At 40.6% G+C, this 16896-nt stretch overlaps 1 protein-coding gene across 4 annotated transcripts in view; it reads right to left on the bottom strand.

Moving 5' to 3' along the window:
* The window catches only part of ptprub (protein tyrosine phosphatase receptor type Ub), a 119636-nt gene that overhangs the window by 18149 nt on the left and 84591 nt on the right, over nt 1-16896 (bottom strand). For 2 of the 4 annotated variants that reach the window (XM_061288674.1, XM_061288677.1), the window contains 9 exons: nt 15860-15962; nt 15503-15776; nt 10957-10993; nt 7979-8117; nt 6599-6622; nt 6262-6416; nt 5689-5876; nt 1897-1969; nt 1743-1819 (listed from right to left, as the gene is read on the bottom strand). In XM_061288674.1, coding sequence (XP_061144658.1) covers nt 1743-1819; nt 1897-1969; nt 5689-5876; nt 6262-6416; nt 6599-6622; nt 7979-8117; nt 10957-10993; nt 15503-15776; nt 15860-15962 — 1070 coding nt within the window. The remainder of the gene's footprint in view (nt 1-1742; nt 1820-1896; nt 1970-5688; nt 5877-6261; nt 6417-6598; nt 6623-7978; nt 8118-10956; nt 10994-15502; nt 15777-15859; nt 15963-16896) is intronic. The other 2 variants (XM_061288676.1, XM_061288678.1) reach the window with 1 other exon arrangement.

Genomic DNA, 16896 nt, shown 5'->3' on the forward strand with positions numbered 1-16896 from the left:
AATAGTTGTTTGTTTATTTAAATTCCCGCAGAGGCTTCCCTCATCTATTGTACAAATGTATTAGCAACAATGTCGGACTTGCAATTAACAGTCAGCAGGCATGGCTCGATCAGAAAAGGGAAACTAAGATTAAACACAGCATCAAACCCGTGGAATCCATACTGAGTTTTTGTTGTGGAGATGGAGCCGATTCAGATCAGTAAACACTGAAGCGGTAACTGCTGCGTCAGCCCGGTAGCTAACAAAACTTTCCCACCGGCGGAGGCTCCCCTGGAGTGTCGGCACTATCGATAAAACTCTTGATCTGTGCTTTGTCGTGCAGTCAAATGTTCCTCACAGCAGTTCTTCATCATCATTATCCGAATTGTTGACCTGAACATGGTGTAGCTTAGCAATAAGCTAGCTACTTTGTTTTGGAGGCTTCCGAGTGTACCCAAACGACACCAATTCCTTGACCTGATTTGGTCTTGGTGCTGCTTTTTTGTGTCAGGATCCACTTTCCCATCTTCTCTGAAATACAAAAACTAGCTTGGCGTTGGAGACGGTAGTAAGCAATGTCTGACATCTAGTGTTCGACATTGTAATTGCAACTTAAAACCACTCCGCCGCAGGGAAGAAAAAAACAGGGGTCTTGATGCTTTTAATTTTGACGCGTTGAAATTTTAAATGGCACTTTTACTCAAATGACGTCTCCAAGTCAAAAAGTAACCACGGTAACCCAGCAGGAGCTTAATGCTGTGCCAATCTAATGAACTCTACTAATGCTTCTCACCACCAGCCATCACTCCAGAAGGGCGGAAAAAAAAAAATCCCTGCAGGGTGTTACTAAATTTGATTTGTCATAAAAGGTTAATCCAATCAAAGTGACCTAACTGCGTAATAAGTTTATCTTCCAAGAAATGTACCCTTCAGAAAGGCTTTGACAGAAACCACAGTTTGCTATCAACCATCCAAGGTAGTGTCGGGAGAGAAATCATTCCGCCTCAGTTTCTCACCGTATCGAGTCCCAATGCGTGGTGTGCAAAATAAATCTAGTGAGACAAAGAATCTATATCAGATTGCCACACTTCCCTTGACATAACTCAACAAATCCACAGCAGACACAAGCATGTGCTTCTTTCTATCTTTAGCTGCTTGCGACAACTTGAGTTTTAAAAAGCTGATTTTTCTTCCCTGCAAGTAGCGTTTTTTTTTTTTTCCTTCCCCCCAGCCGTCTATCAGCCTTTCTGAAACAAGTGAATGGGGGACAGATATGGAGGAGAACTCATGGAATCAATTTACCTATTGAGAAGAGGTGAGAATTACTTGATGTGTGGAAAACACTCAAGGAGAACAATGGAAAGGATCATTACCCATCCCCGATTCCAAATACTCAATGTCCAGCACATCCATCCCGCCCACGCCCAACTAGAGATTGAATAACATCAATCAAGTCGATTTCATTTAGAAGGATTAGTAGCATTACAAAAAAAAAAAGGTTCATCTCCTCTCCGTGGTATTAAATGCGTTTATTCTCTGGGTTTTAATAAAAGTGATAGCTGACTTTGTCAGGGGGGGGTGATGCAGCGGTCGGTTCGACAAGCGTGACAAAACTAAGCAGGTCGTTTGACTGGATGAAAGTGGGCCAGCTGACTGATTGGTTTACAGGACAAAAGAGTGACGGCCGCGCCGGAGGTCGGATTATTATTTTTTTATCTCTTGTCAAAGACTAAAAGGAAAAAGTCAAAGAGAATCAAACTTACATCAATGTAGTTGGCGTTGATATAGTCGGAATTGGGGTCTCCCAAGAGAGGGTTGAGTTTGACTCTGTGGCGATCATCTGACAGAGAAGCACATTGAAGTGGGAAAGGTATTTTATTCTACGTTTTTTTTTTTTTAATTATTATGATGACTTACATCCCAGTAAGGTGTCCTGCCTCCCTTTGGTTTTGTCTTTCTTCTTTGTGCAGTCCCAGCCATCAAAGAAGCTCTATGGAGAGAGTGAGAGAGAAAAAAATGAATAGAATGCATACTTTGCAAATTAATTAAATCGAAATTAACCATCATCCGTTAGTTTCCGCCATAGGGAACTAATATTGAATGTTTATCTGCAATTTCTGAAGAGTTCTGGGTCTGTCAATAAATCAATAAGTAAATCAAAATAAACGAATAAAAAATAAATAAATTAATTAAATTTTTTAAAATAATTTAAATAAATAAATAAATAAATAAAATTAAACAAATTTGCACCCCCCCCGAGATAACCATTACTGTACGATATAAAAATTTCATTTTGTTGTCCTGATGTAAATTCTGTTCAAATAACCTACCGCAACTTTTGACGGTTCAAATATCACAATTTGCAAAATGGGCATGTGATAGTACCACCAAATTGTGATTGTCCAATCATAGAAACCATAAGGACAGTCCATCTGGGCAATAAGCATGCAAGAGGTTCAAAGCTTTTCAAACATCTTTGGTGTTCTTTTCGTTGTTTTTATTTAAGGCCACATGGTGTGCTTGTCTTCTCAAACCCACGGAGCAACAATTAGCATGCACGGCTTACTACCTACACACTTTGCGACACAAACAACCAAGAAAAACAAAGCCATAACCAGCGCAAAATTCTCACAAGTCCTCTCATCAGTCACCCCAAACTTGTTTAGATGGGCCACTATGGGGGCCTGAAATTACTTCTACAAATAGCCCACTCAGATGTCTGCACACAAACACCCATGCATATTTCAAGACTGGCATACCCCCTACGGTTTTGCGCCACTGGGGAAATTCGATGAAACTCTGCCAAAGTCTGCATGCTGAGCAGGGGGGATTACAATGCAGTTCTTCCCACAAGAGAGCCAAGAAGCAGCCAAATCCTCCATAGGATTACACCCTCCTCCTCACTTGTTCCATGCAACCCGCCTTTCTTTCAATTCCTCCTTTCCTTTACCGCCTTAGCTCTTTACATTGTGTATACCGCTCTTCTGAAATTTTCATGCCAGACCTCGGAGCTCTTTTGTTTTTTCGCTCTCATCGCTCCTCAGACGTCAAGAGAAGGAGAAGGGAGAGGAAAAACAAAAGCCGTGAAGGGAGGGGGCGATATTGAAGGAAGGCAAACCTGGCGGAAGATTGATTAAAACGCCTCACTGGCAAGGATCAGCGGTGTGGGTTGGTTAAGAGGATCAATTAAAAATGAGCAAAAAGAAATTAAAGCACTTTTATAGGTTTCCAAATTTGGACTTTTTTTTTCAAGGTAGCTTTACCTGCATGAGTGCGTTCCACTATGCTATGTTTAGTTCTAAGAGTAAAATAATCCTTCCTTTCAAATTTCTACCTTGTATTTTTCCAAATTAGAGTGCTGTAACCTTTTTTTTTTTTTTTTTTACTCGAGTTCATCATCTTCGCTGACCTCAACACGGAGAGGTCAAGCGCTGTAATAAAAGTTTCAAGTCACCCCAGCAAATCTCCGCCGTGAATCGATGTCGAGGTTTTCGCGGCGAGGAAAATAAACGCGGTGATATCAACAGGCACGCGTTAGAACCACCTTACAACTCTCAGTAAATTATTGATCAGTGTTTTTACAGAACACAGGTATTCCTCCAGGGAAATAAAAAGCTTACACCCGCTAGGGTAGTGTAATATGATAGTCCTCATCAATTTCCCTGCTTTGAGAGACACTCCATCAAAACACATACTCTAGCAAAGAAGAGGTGTGTATTGATTTTGTTTCGAGAAGATTGTGCTTTTCCCGTGAGGGACACTTTAATGAGTCTACAAGCTTAGTTCCAGGAGGGGGGGGGGGGGGGGCTTTGACCATCAGCAAGCAAAGAAAAAAGGTGTTTTTTTTTTTTTTTTTTTTAATTAATGCAACAGGCTCTAGGTGACAGCAGTGGACTTTTCCCAAGGTGTAATCTCACCTCTCAGCCAAAAAATTGATCCACAGGAGGAAAGTACACAGAGATCATGGCTCTTGCAATCTTACAACTACTGCCATTTGTTCTTTCTGGCTGCTGATAAAAGAGATGATTTGAGATGTGAAACGGATTTTCAAAATTTACACATAACTTTTCATTTTAATACAAAATAAGGTTACAGGGCTGGTGAAGTTCTGGTGAAAAAATAAATAAATCACAAATTGGATTTACATTCCCCAAGCAATTTGAAATAAGCGCGTGCATTGAATTGTATTATATATTTCAGGTGTGCATGTAAATCCGAGATAATTCTATCAGTCATGAATAAAAATGGAGTGACATAATCACTGGCAATGTGATCCAGATTAGCTTTGCGATTCAGAGCAATGGCACGGTGATTATGAAACGCTGTCACTCTTATACCTCTCTGTCTATCCATCTTCTCTTTCTTTCTATTTCTTATGCCGTTCAGGGGTCAGAGAAAAGCTGAAGCCGATCCGAGCTGACTAACTGTGACAGGCAGGATTTAACCGGAACTTACTGCGAGTCAATTACAGCGTCTGACAAATATTCTCCCGACCTGTCCCTGCTGTTGACCAATCAGCCGACAGCACGATGTCAAACTCAAGCTTGTGACTTGCCAAGACAACCACACCAAGACAAAAAAATCCTGCATAAGAAAAGTCAAACTTTCCTCATTTGCTTGCCTGCGATCTGTTAACAGAGGACAGAAAGCCTCCTGAGACGTTTCACCTCATCAGTCTTGCCTCGCGACACAAGTTCTTCCGTCGACACGTATGTGAATGATTTATTCATACCTTCAACCTCAGTGTGATCCAGATGCCTTTTAACACCGCTAATTAATTTCAGCGGGCTGTGCAAAGGGCTCGTGGATGATGTCAGAGGACGACTGATGACTTTCCCCCCAACTCTCTGCTCACTAATAAACGTCAAATACGTTCGCCCGGTTCGTCTTTTTGCAGTACGAGGAACACGCCATAGTTAATATATATATATATTTTTTCCCTTTATGATTAGCTCTCACGTCATTATTGGTTCAACCCTAACAACACTATTGCATCGATGACGCATTACGTCTGGGATCAACTCATGCCATCTATTGTAAACACGAAAAAAAAAAAAATTCAATTACAAGTGTGTTTTGATAAGGACGCTTTAGATTGGCAGTGACCTTGTATGCATTTAAGTTTTTTGAATGACATGGACTTGAACGAACATTGCGTTTCTATAGATATTGCACATCTAAATACATTTTGATTGTGCGCATTGATACATTACACTTACGTAAATGCTGGAAATACACACAAAACTCGCCATGATTTCAGTTTCATCCTGATCAAGAAATGACTGGTCAACCCAAAAAATTTGGTATGCTGCTGAAGTTGCCACTTCGCCCAATCAGATTGAACTATTGGACTCAATTGTTAAAACCCTCTCCCGAGCAGATCAGAGTGGAGCGGTCCCAGATTGATACTGTGAAGAACTCCATCGAGTATCAATCTGGCTCTTGTCAGGTCGATAAATTACACCCATGCAATTCACATTTCAATATTGCAGAGACTAATTTAGTTGTAAAGGCTCTTTTGTCACACATCTTGTTATTTGACACCATAGAGCATGGGTGTGAAACCCAAGGCCCGGGGGCCAGATCTGGCCCGCCGCATCATTTCATATGGCCCTTGAAATCCGTAACCACAGAGTGTCCCAGGACAAAAATAACAGAGGGACAATTTGGAATTAGCGTCGAGGATGAGCGCAAAGAACAATAGCTCACCTCATATTCCTGTTTAAAACCGTAGCCCTCGGCCGTCTTCATCTGGTTGATGTGCTGGAGCAGGTCGGCCACACGGACGGCCGGGTGCAGCTGCCCCGTGTGATAGGGGGAGCCTTTGCGTCCGCACGGGTGCCTCGGGGAGCCTCCCAGCAGACTACTGGCCTCGTTCACCGAACTGCGAGGATCGCCTGCAGCAGGCCAAGTCAGCATTGTCAAGTCACTAAATACCATGTGGATCTTCATTTGCTTATGCTATCGTGAAAAAGCTCATTGTGATCTATTTAGCATTTGATTAAAAAAAATCAAATGTATTTAACAATCTATTTTCACAAGTCTGTAGATGACCCTGTTGACTAATGCGCCCACTAAAAACTGGGCAGTAAACACATCGGTCTCTTCCTTGTCATCAAATTGACAACACAAAAAGGGCAATCAATTCAAAGAGAAATGACAAGAATCACAAATGGCTTCTTCGGACTACTTCAACTACTCTGAAATTAGTTTTAGGGCCAAGACGGAACTATTTTTAGCAGATTCTGAAAGCCAATTCTGGAAAAATAAGCTGTCTCTTACTTCGGGTTCCACAAGTGTGTGCATCCATGAAGGAAAGAGCCATCCTCTCATCTTCCTGCAAAGTGCTCTGGTCGGTGAAACTTCGCTCCATGGAGCCCATGTGGCTCTTCTCCTGGCGATACGTAATCGGCGTCTTGTTCATGTTCACAGGTTTCCTATTAACGAATACAGAAGACGTCAAATAATGCAACGAAAGATAAAGCATCATAGTAAGAGACAAAGATCAGCTTCTCAATTATTTTCCAAGGCTTCCTGCTGCGTGATAGACAGCCATAGCACAAGCATGATGGGTCACAAAACAATGGTGGGAAAAAAAAAAGAAGCTATAATCACTTACGGATAATAAGAGTAGTAGTTCCTTCTGGCAAGAGTGCAGGAGGAAGTAGAAGAGGAGGAAGAGGAGGAAAAAAAAATCAAGAAGAGATGTATGAACACATGGACACAATGTCAGCTGAAAGCAGAATGTATTGATTTCAGTGAAAACCAGAAGCAGGAAATCAGTTGTGCAGGTGACCATGTGATGCGCGGCAGAATATCGACACACCGAGCCACGACCGAGCACAATGCGTGTGTGTTCCATTCATTAGAGCGTGTCTCCCGTGGTACACTTCAAGCGCCAAGCCACGTGGCTTTTCTGTCACAGCAAATTCAGTAATCAATTATCTAAAAGGGGGGGAAACTTCATGGTCGCTCAGAGTAGGAGCCTGAGCTCATTTGGAGAATAGTGCAGACTTTTAAAATGGACATTATTCAATCGCAGTCAGAAAACTGTGTCAGCCATTTAATACGATTTTCTGCAACCATTGCTAACCTACCAATTTTGGGTGGTGTGTTCTTAAAATATTAAAACCAGTGGAACGTCTATAGTCAACTGTCCCTGAAGTGGTATAAATTCAAAAAGCAATTTTTCTTAGGGCTGTTCTAGGTACCCTTTTCTTTTAACTGTCTTTTAACTTGCTTCTAATTGGCTTTTAAAGTGGAAGGAAATATACTCATTTTATTTTTATTCATTAATTCATTCATATACTCGTTTATTTGATTTTATTTTATTTTATAAATTCAAAAAACAACTTTTCTTAGGGCTCTGTTCTAGGTACCCTTTTCTTTTGCCTGTCTACTTGCTTCTAATTGGCTTTTAAAGTGGAAGGAAATACACTCACTTTATTTGTATTTATTCATATTAATTTCATTTTTTCATTTTATTGTATTTTTATTGTATTTTATTTGATTTGAACTTTCAACATATTACCAACTTCTCAAACTTCACCTCTAGAGTGAGGGGAAGTTTTATGAAAGCCACAGTTAGCCTTCAGAACTATTGATAAGAAATGTGTTTCTATTCAAATAAATGCCTGACTTTGTTGGTTGCACAAAGTTATTAAAGAGCAAAAGAAATGGCTGAATAAAAAGACTCGAGACCTTAGGTAATAGTCTCTAAAAGCACACCTTTTCCCTCCCAATTACCATCTCATTTATGCTTCGGTGCTGTGCTTGGTGTGTGTAATTAAGTAGCTAATTGAATTGAATTAGCCGTTAATTAAATACTTAACATAGTGAGATGGACTATGCAGATGAGAATTATTTGGTCCCTTTGATGCATTAGAAGCCATGGAAACAATCCTTGCCAAAATAATAGTAACCTTCCAGAAAAATTGCTTATGGATCCTTGGAAGAAAATAAATGAAAACATCGAGGCCTGCTTCCGACAAAGCTTTACCCTTTCTTAATGATAATGATGACAGCACCCAGCAGAAGAATGAGCACCACCAGGCCGCCGACACACACTCCCAGAATCAGCCCCATCTCCTCCGAGCTCTGGGACACCTCCAAAGCCTTGCGATGGTCTTTGCAGGCGGCTAGAAGAAGCGAAAAAGAGGAACTTTCAAAAGCAGTGCTGCTGAAAAGTGTCGGAAGTTGTTCAAGAAATGATTCACAGAGATGTCATTTAAAGTAGATGTGGCGGCAGAGAAAATTCACATCTTTGAAAAGATTCCCCCTCCCTCAGCAGGTAGATACTTTTCATAGCACAATGCATCCATTCAACTTATCCCGACGACCGAGGACATCTGCAGAATTCTAATGGCTTTCTTAATGCCATGATATTTCAAAAGGGCCTTTTCAAATTGCTGCCAATAATGAAAGTGTCATGCAAATCAGGTAGCGACAGATTTTGCCCAGTGTTAGCCAAACTAAAAACGTAGCACCCAGGTCTTATGTTTGACATACAAAGAGAGCTTTAAAAAGACAAATATGATGATGACGGATTCATTTGAGGATCGATTGTTTAGATTTCAAATTGTGATGTATAGCCATTTGAGCCTATGTACACATTGTTGCTATAATACCCTGGAGATGCTTCCCCCTGTAAACACTGAATTATTTATCATATTTCAGAGACACATCCCCCAAAGAGCAGCCCCTGATGGACACTTTCGAGGCACCCCGGCTCTCTGTGAACAACTGAAAAGGTGCTCCAGTCTTTCTATACGTTCCTCATGGAGGATAGTTCTTTGTCTAGTTCATGGAAGCCACTGATATACTTTTCTTGTGTCTCGCTCAAGGCCTCGCCAGACCTCAAACCAGCTTTTCCGAGGCCAGAGGAACATCTCGAAAGCAGCAGAAAGTCAGAGAAGGCCTAAGGGTACTGCTATAACTCGCAGTTTGTTGGGGACATAAGTGTTTTGGGGCAAGGAAATAAAAACAGTGTCTGAAGCTGGCAGCTTTTCATGGATGCAGCTGGTTATAATTCAATAAAACTATTAAATGTGACTTTAAACATCTCATCTGGTGGAGATTTCATTTTGAGATATGTGGAATGCGTGTAGCGCATCTGTAACAGGGGCGGAGCTAGATTTTTATCCTTGGGGCTTAGGATGCCCCAAGCAAAACAAAAAAATTAAAAATTCCAAAACATTCATTTGGGCAGCCAGGGAGCAGCAACAAAACATTTTGACAATGGTTAAGTTTGATGACGACAGTTTGACTCCGGACAAAAATATTTCAAATATTGCAAAAAGGAATTCCATGAGCAAAAATCGGAAGTTAACCAGAATCACAGAATCGTATTCAACTTTGGAGACTCCACTTTATCGGCCCCTGGTATTTGGTTTCTCCATATTGCCAAAGCTTCAAGAAATGTCAATGACACAAACCTTTCCATTTCAGGGTTCTGCACACTTTTGCCACATCCAACTCGGAATATTCATCAGACTGAACATGAGCATGAAATGGATTTCCGTGTGAATCTGCGCGTCTGCCAGTTGCCTCATGTTGGAAATTGGCGCTTAGCGCGGCAAATGAAAGTCTATTGTCACACTGGGCCTGCCAGCAGATCCTTAATTAAACTGTCACCTGGAAGTTGAAATGTAATCTCCAGTTTTCGTATCAAAGCCGGAATCATTTGCCTCCACTTGGCCCGATAAAAAAAACAGCCTAGGCGACGATGACGCCGAGTTAACGGTGGAACGATCACATAAGAAAATTTTGACCCCTCACACTTTGACCTTTTACATATATATCAATTTTTTGTTTGTATTGTTTTGGTAGGTTAGGCAAAAACTCCGAAATGGATCTGGAGTAAAAATGTGGAATGATAATTGAACGGCGGTATCCTTTGAAGGCCGCAAATTCCAAACTCAAAAGTACACTTCTTTTTTCAGTGAATGTCTTTTTATGACTCATCATGGCCGCCCCTCTTCATCCTCGGAGAACCAGGACAAGACAAATACAGCACTCTAAAATAATGTCCAACCTTGTGCTCAAATGACCTGTAATGTCCACAAGCGGTTCTCTTTATTTCATTCTACCATTTACTTTTCTTATCTTTTTTTAAAGTTCTCTGTACTTTCTGCCAATGTTCGCTTTTATTTTGAACACTGGCTGAGGTGAGCAATGTCCGCTTCTTTTTTATAATACTACCAAAAATTGAAAAATGTCCTAGTCAATTTCTGTATAAGAATCTCTTTAGTGCTATTTTTGAATTCACTGTGATCCGACAGCAAAGGGAGGATGTGGGGAGTGGAGATTTCTTCTGCCAGGAGAATTTAATGTCAATTTCCTTGGCCTTTTCATGTGCTCTCCAATCCTAAATCTAAGATACAGTAGAGGTGGTGGGGGTGTAGGTTGCTGGGGCGCAAGGCTCAGGTTAAGGCTCCATGTGGAAGTTTTGATGTGGAGGACCTTTGGAGGCTGGCGAGGTCATAGCCCTTCAGATGTTGCCCATCTCGCGGACCGCTGATGAGAACAAAGAGGCTGCCTTTGATATACTCGTCCCAGCAGCCACTCGCAAACAAACACGATGAAAGCCTGACCTCTAATCCCTCCCAGCCTGTTGCCCTTTTCGCTGAAAACCACAGCCAAACAAGAAGGGCTGTCTGAGAACATTTGTCCACGTTTCCACTTTTCTACTTGCGGGAAAGAGCAATGCAATATAGACTCTGCGAGCCACTTACCGGCGATTTCTTGAAGCAAACAAAAGAGTGCTAAATGTTTTAAGATTGTACTGTCATTTCTGGCGCATCTGAATATAAGCCTCACTAGATAAAATGAGTGGAAAAATCCTGTTTTCTTCATAAACTGCAGGTGTTTTTAAATTAAAAGTGCTAATTTCAATCAGAAAAAAAAAACATATAAAAATTGTGAGTTGCAGTTTATAGTCCAGAAAATACGGTAATTATGTAAAGTGAAGTCAATTACCTTTGCGAGCAATGCGGATGCAGTTTATTCTTGATTCCTGGAAAATAAAGAAAACAACACACACAAATGGATGAGTGCTATTTCATATCAACTCAATACATAGACACCCGCAATTATCATATCTAAGGTTAGCAACTTTGAGTGGGCTCAACAATCTTTCTCCAGTTTGTTTTTCTTTGCAAATTAAATGCAGCTGAAAATGTCTTCTGACTAAAAAGGACAAATTACAGAAGATTTGAGAGTTCTATTTAACGACACAACGCTTTGAAATCTCGGCACATCTGAGAGCCGCGTTAGTGTATTAAAGACACAGATAAGAGTTTTTTTCCGTAGGAAAAAAGATTAGAGTTAAAAAGGGAAGATGATTATGGGAGAGTTCCAAACCAATGCACCACTATGAAAAGGAAGTCATTCTATTCAAATTCAAGCTGATGACATCTTGGAGTTATAAGAAGGAACCTTTGTCAAATAACCCTAATGAAATTCGAGACGCTAATCCAATTCCAGCCTCGGAAGAGATGCATTATCAAATTAAAATTTACACATGCCAATCTGGCTATTGTGGGACACTTATGCAAATGAGCACATTTGGAAACGAGCAAAAAATGGACTTCCTAAAACTGACTAAAGTGCTTATTTGAATTGAAAATGTACTTCAAGCCCCACTTAAAATACAGGCAGTCAGCGTGTCTTGTTATTTCCACTAAATTGCTAAATTTATTTTACATTTCTTATTTACTGCAATATTGTTGGCCTTTGTAACAACACCTGCCTTCAAATGTGCAATTACTTGGCATGAGGTCGTTTTGTCTTTCGATGAAATTTGCATTTTTTTCCAAGGAAGAGTGGGCAAGATGCGCAATGCCGAGGAAGGCTTAAATCGACGCAATTAGTGGGGGTGTCTAATTCATTAAGCAATCAGCTTTTTCCCTTTTAATTGTTTTTTATCCATAATTATAATTACTTTTTAACTGCTTCACGTACAAATATATACAAAAGGTTATATACAAAAAACGGACTGGATTAGGTGAAAATATAGAATGTGCATTGCAAATATAATATGTATAGAAACTACTGTATGTATTGTACTGTCTGGGCATGTGATTTAAAGAGGCGGGGCTTGGTAAGAAGGCATGTGAGATCAGTGAGTTTTTGCATGTGAGTGTGAGCTGTAGCCAACAGCAGCTCCTGCTCTTGTGGCTCTCCTTCCCTACACGCAAGGGTATTGCAGTAAATTAAGAAATAATAACTTACACACAAAAAATGGAGGAACACTGTATTCACTACTATGGGATAAGGAATTAAAAAAAAAAATTAAATAAAAAAATAGACGGATAGATTTATTGACTCTGTACCAAAGGCGTGTGCTTTATCGCATGCCAGTTTAGCTGAGTTAATTGGCATGCAAGCTCACACTTTTGCACATTCATTTAATTGTGCACAGTGCCAGTCATGCCGCAGGGGCAGGTGGGTCCTGGCACCTTCAAATACACTCCCTGAATGCCAACACAAGGGTCCAAAGCACATATCAGTCCATATGTGTGTGTTTCAAGTCTGAGATGCGGCATTTGCCAGCAAAGCTTCGGTCTTCTTCTATCTTAAGACTTTGAAGTGCCTCTTTCGACAGATCAATCAAAGCAATTACACAGGCTTGACAGTCACTCTCGAGATAATTAGAAGCGCTAAACGCTAAATATTATGAGGCCCCATACTGTTCAGACTACTCACACTGCTGCCCCTGTTGCAAGAGTACTGTGTGTAATATTGACTGTCTTAAAAATGACAAGAATGACACAAACCCGGGAAACCTTGATTAATGTGCGAGTCAATAATGTACGGTTACAGATTTTCTCTTGTGGCCTAATGCAGATATGCCAGTTAGTATTTTCATACTGTTGTAATTACAAACTTGGACGTAGGATCATTTTTCATCACCAAGTGCATTGCAGGCAGGAACAGTTTTTTATCCAGGTACAATACGAGATTATTTCCGAAAGAGCAGGTGCAGTTTTGCACCAAATTACCTCCATGATTGCTCAGAGTATGCATGCACACGCACCCCAACACACACACACAACCCAAAAAAGAATTTTCCTTCTAATTATCCGTCCTCTTGTTTTTATCCTACTAGACAGCAAGCACTGTGGCTTAATGGAATCAAAATCCATTAAAGTATGTTATTATGATTTTATTTTCACTCGAGGCAGGTGAGCTATTAATTTTCTTAGAACAAACACGCATTGATTTGCAATATGGAATGGCATGGAAGATTTTTCTGAAGAAAATCAAAGGTGAGCTTATGGGCATGCATTGATGCAGCAATCTTTCATGACATTGACTAAAAGAACAAAGTATGACTTTGTTATTATTATTGCTACAGAAAAAGTTTTCCACTTGCTATTAGGTGATATTAGGTCACTGCAAGTGTCATATATTGGACACATTTCATTCAAAGAGCTCGAGGAGAGCAAGAAAACTGAGTGTTGCAGCTTCGTGGAGTAGGACGACGACAATACTGTAGCATCCAGAGTAGCATTCAGCTAGCATTAGCGGGATGGTTATTTCGGTCATTTAGTGTTCTCAAATACCGTATTTTCCAGACTGTAAGGCGCACCTAAAAACCTAAAATCTTCTCAAAAGCCGACAGTGCGCCTTATAGTCCGGTGCGCCTTATACTCCGGAAAATACGGTATTAGAATAATGATGCAGCTGATGCCACCAATTCAGTATCGTCCAGGCAAACTTGGAACCCCAACTAACCAATTACTAGAAATATTTTGGTAGTATGTTTGCCATGCAATGGAAAGCGCTAATAGCAAATTGAGCTTTGTTGAACTAAACAGGTACCGTGATATGAAGGACTGTGCCTACTGTGTGATGCAGAACAGTATTTCTGCACTCATTGTGGGTCATGGAGTCCGGGCCCACCGTCAAACTAAACAAAATCTAATCCCTTCCGCCAGTAAAACCCATTTAAGCCCACGCTCAGTACACTAGTTAAAATGAAATGCTCACACTGCATTCCGTCACTATGTTTCTCCGTTGGATTGTGGTAATGAATGAGCTAACACGGATCTCCATAGCAAATACCAAAAGAGAACAATAGCTACCATACAGAGATGACATCACAATTTTGGCAGTAAACAGTTTTTTTTGTAGTCACATGATTAGAATTTCATTGACTAGCCCTAGGCTAAGGCTCAGAGTGGGAGGGCGACTGTCAAACACAGCACTGTAAACCTTTACCTGTTTTGCACAAAAAAAATCTTATTGCAAGTGTTCCACTGAGGGGACTGCTTATTTGTTTAAAAAACAAAATCAACTGCACGTTCCATCGGTGCACTATGTGCAATTCTTCTTCAGTGGTTGTGTTATTCTTTTGGTCAGTAGACAAAGCAACAAAACAGAAAAAGGACGAAGGAAATGAGAAATCGAAATATTTAAGCGTGAACGATTCCTGGTTAATCAGGATGTCAGTTTCTCGAGACTCGATGCCCAGACTCAATGTTCACCAAGTCAAGAGTGTCATTTGTTAACACGATACCTGAAACAAGGTTGAATTACTTTCTCACCTTAACCGAAAAATCGGTTTTCTTGGAACTCTATCAGATACGCTTGGTTGATCTGTCCTCCAGTTATTTCGTTCACACTAAGCAAACTCCACCAAGGTGGGGAAACTAGACTTTGATTCAAACACGTCAGTCAGGTGACCCATTGGGTGCTTCTTTAATATTTCACCTTGATCTTAAACTGAACCTTTTTTTAATGAGAGTTTTGTGACTATATTTTGCAGGGTTGTGTCCAGATGCAAAAAGGAAACAAAAAGAAACCCTTCATGGCAAATATTAAAGCAGTGGCACTCTCCCTCTGATCATCTGCACGTCGGCCCAATTATCGTTAAGTAATTGCTTCGTCCTGGTAGCGGCTCTTGTTGTAATCGAATTTGGAAAGGTAATGCCCTCTGGGTATGGTAAGAGACTCCAGGTGAGGGGGCACGGATGGGCACGGAAACTTCTCAACTCCACAACGAAGAATTTCTACAACCATCTTTCTGTGTTAGCCGATTCTAAACGCTCAACTTTCAGAGATAGGATGAATTAAAGACAAACATGAAATCATTTCAGTGGCGAGCATTTGGTCAAATAAAACAAACCCGAGCAAGGCGAGCATGTCAAATAAAAGCCAGACGACGAGGACTTTGCTGTTGACTCACAGTAATTCCCGTTGATTACAACTTTGCTAGCCAAGAATAATGCCTGCGAGTAAAACGCAATTTCTGGCATCTATTGTTTAACAGACTCAAAGTGGTGGAAAATGCATCATTTCCACATAGTGAGACGGCCAACTCCAAATGTCGCCATTTCACAACCCTTTCACGGCAAAAACAATCATTCAACAATCATTTCAAGCACTGTGAGCACAGAATGTTCTAACCCAGCATTAGCTCAAACAGATGATCATTATTGGCTGCAATTGATTTACTGAAGCCGACAACTGGACAAAAATAATGCCAGACGTCCTGCAAAACTACTGGCAGTCAACTCACCCCTCTGAAGTTGCTCATAGCCTGGAAGTAGACAAGGTAGCTTTTGCGTGGGTCCAAAGGCGTATTCCAGTATCCGTTGTAAGTATGATTGTCCCCCACAGTGAAGGGACTGGCCTCTGGCAAGCTGCTGGGTGGTAGCTCAGCGGTGTAATAGTGCGGGGTGCCCCGGGCCAAGGCCTCACCGTGGGACATCGGCAGAGGGAAACACTCTTGAAGCCCCAGCTCCCTCTTCACTTTCTTCACAGTCTCTTCCTCGACCACCACCTGGTATGTGCTGGACATGAGTAGATAAGAGCGTAATATAAATCGGGCTATTTTCATAAGGGGAATTTTGGATTTGAGATGATTTTTCTTCACCTGACAGGGGCGCCCCTTCCTTGGGCAGGGCGCAGAACGACAGTTATTGTGTCCTCGGTTTCACTCAAGGGGGATGGAATGTCTCCGTAATCGAATGTCGGCGCTGGAAACACATTATTCAATTCAGACTTGTGACATATATAAAGAACTGTGTTAAAATGATCGATATCACAATCTAAATATTTATAAATATTACATTTTATTTTTTGACTATAAAGAACCCTGAGATGGATTAATATCACGATCTAAATATTGATAAATATTTAATTTTCTTTTTTTAATATGAAAAACCCTGAGATGGATCAGTTTCCTAAAACTGAAAGCATCCAAGACATGTCAGAGATTGCAAGGTATAGTTTCAGCACATAAATACATTGATGTCAAACTCAAGGCCCGGGGGCCAGTTACGGCCCACCACATCATTTTATGTGGCCTGCGAGAATAAACTGTGACTTCATGTGTCAAATACTAAAATTACAAATTGTCTTCACTTAGTCAAATAGTGAAATTTCCGGCAATTTTTATTACCATTCATTTAAAGAAAATATATTTTACTACTCACTGATTTTATAACTCACGACAAAAATGAGTTTCACACCCCTGCCTTAATACGTCGAATTGTCGAACTGGCACACCGATGTGCCTAAAATAGCTAAGCAGAGCGACTATAATAAATACCCATATCCACATATTCAGCACATTCTTCAACTTCCCCATCAAGTTTTTCTGGCTACCGGTCCAATTAAAAGTCATGGTCTTGAGGCTTTTTCATTTAAAAGGATTTGGCTCCTCCCTGGAGTTGTGGCAGCACATTTTGCTTTAATATCACCACTCAATTAGCGAGGGAGGAGAGTGAAAACTATTCATGTAGAATAAATGATTACTATATAAAAAAAATGGTTGGCTTACACCAAAGCATCTACTCGTGAAATAAATTAGGTTTGGGTAGTAATTAAGGGCAAAGGGGGTGACTGGTCATACATTTACTTTTCAAGCAAGGCTAATGTCTTGATGGATAGACTGACCTTGAAGAATGC

The sequence above is a fragment of the Syngnathus typhle genome, linkage group LG10 (genome assembly GCF_033458585.1).
Source record: "Syngnathus typhle isolate RoL2023-S1 ecotype Sweden linkage group LG10, RoL_Styp_1.0, whole genome shotgun sequence".
Taxonomy (NCBI): Eukaryota; Metazoa; Chordata; class Actinopteri; order Syngnathiformes; family Syngnathidae; genus Syngnathus; species Syngnathus typhle.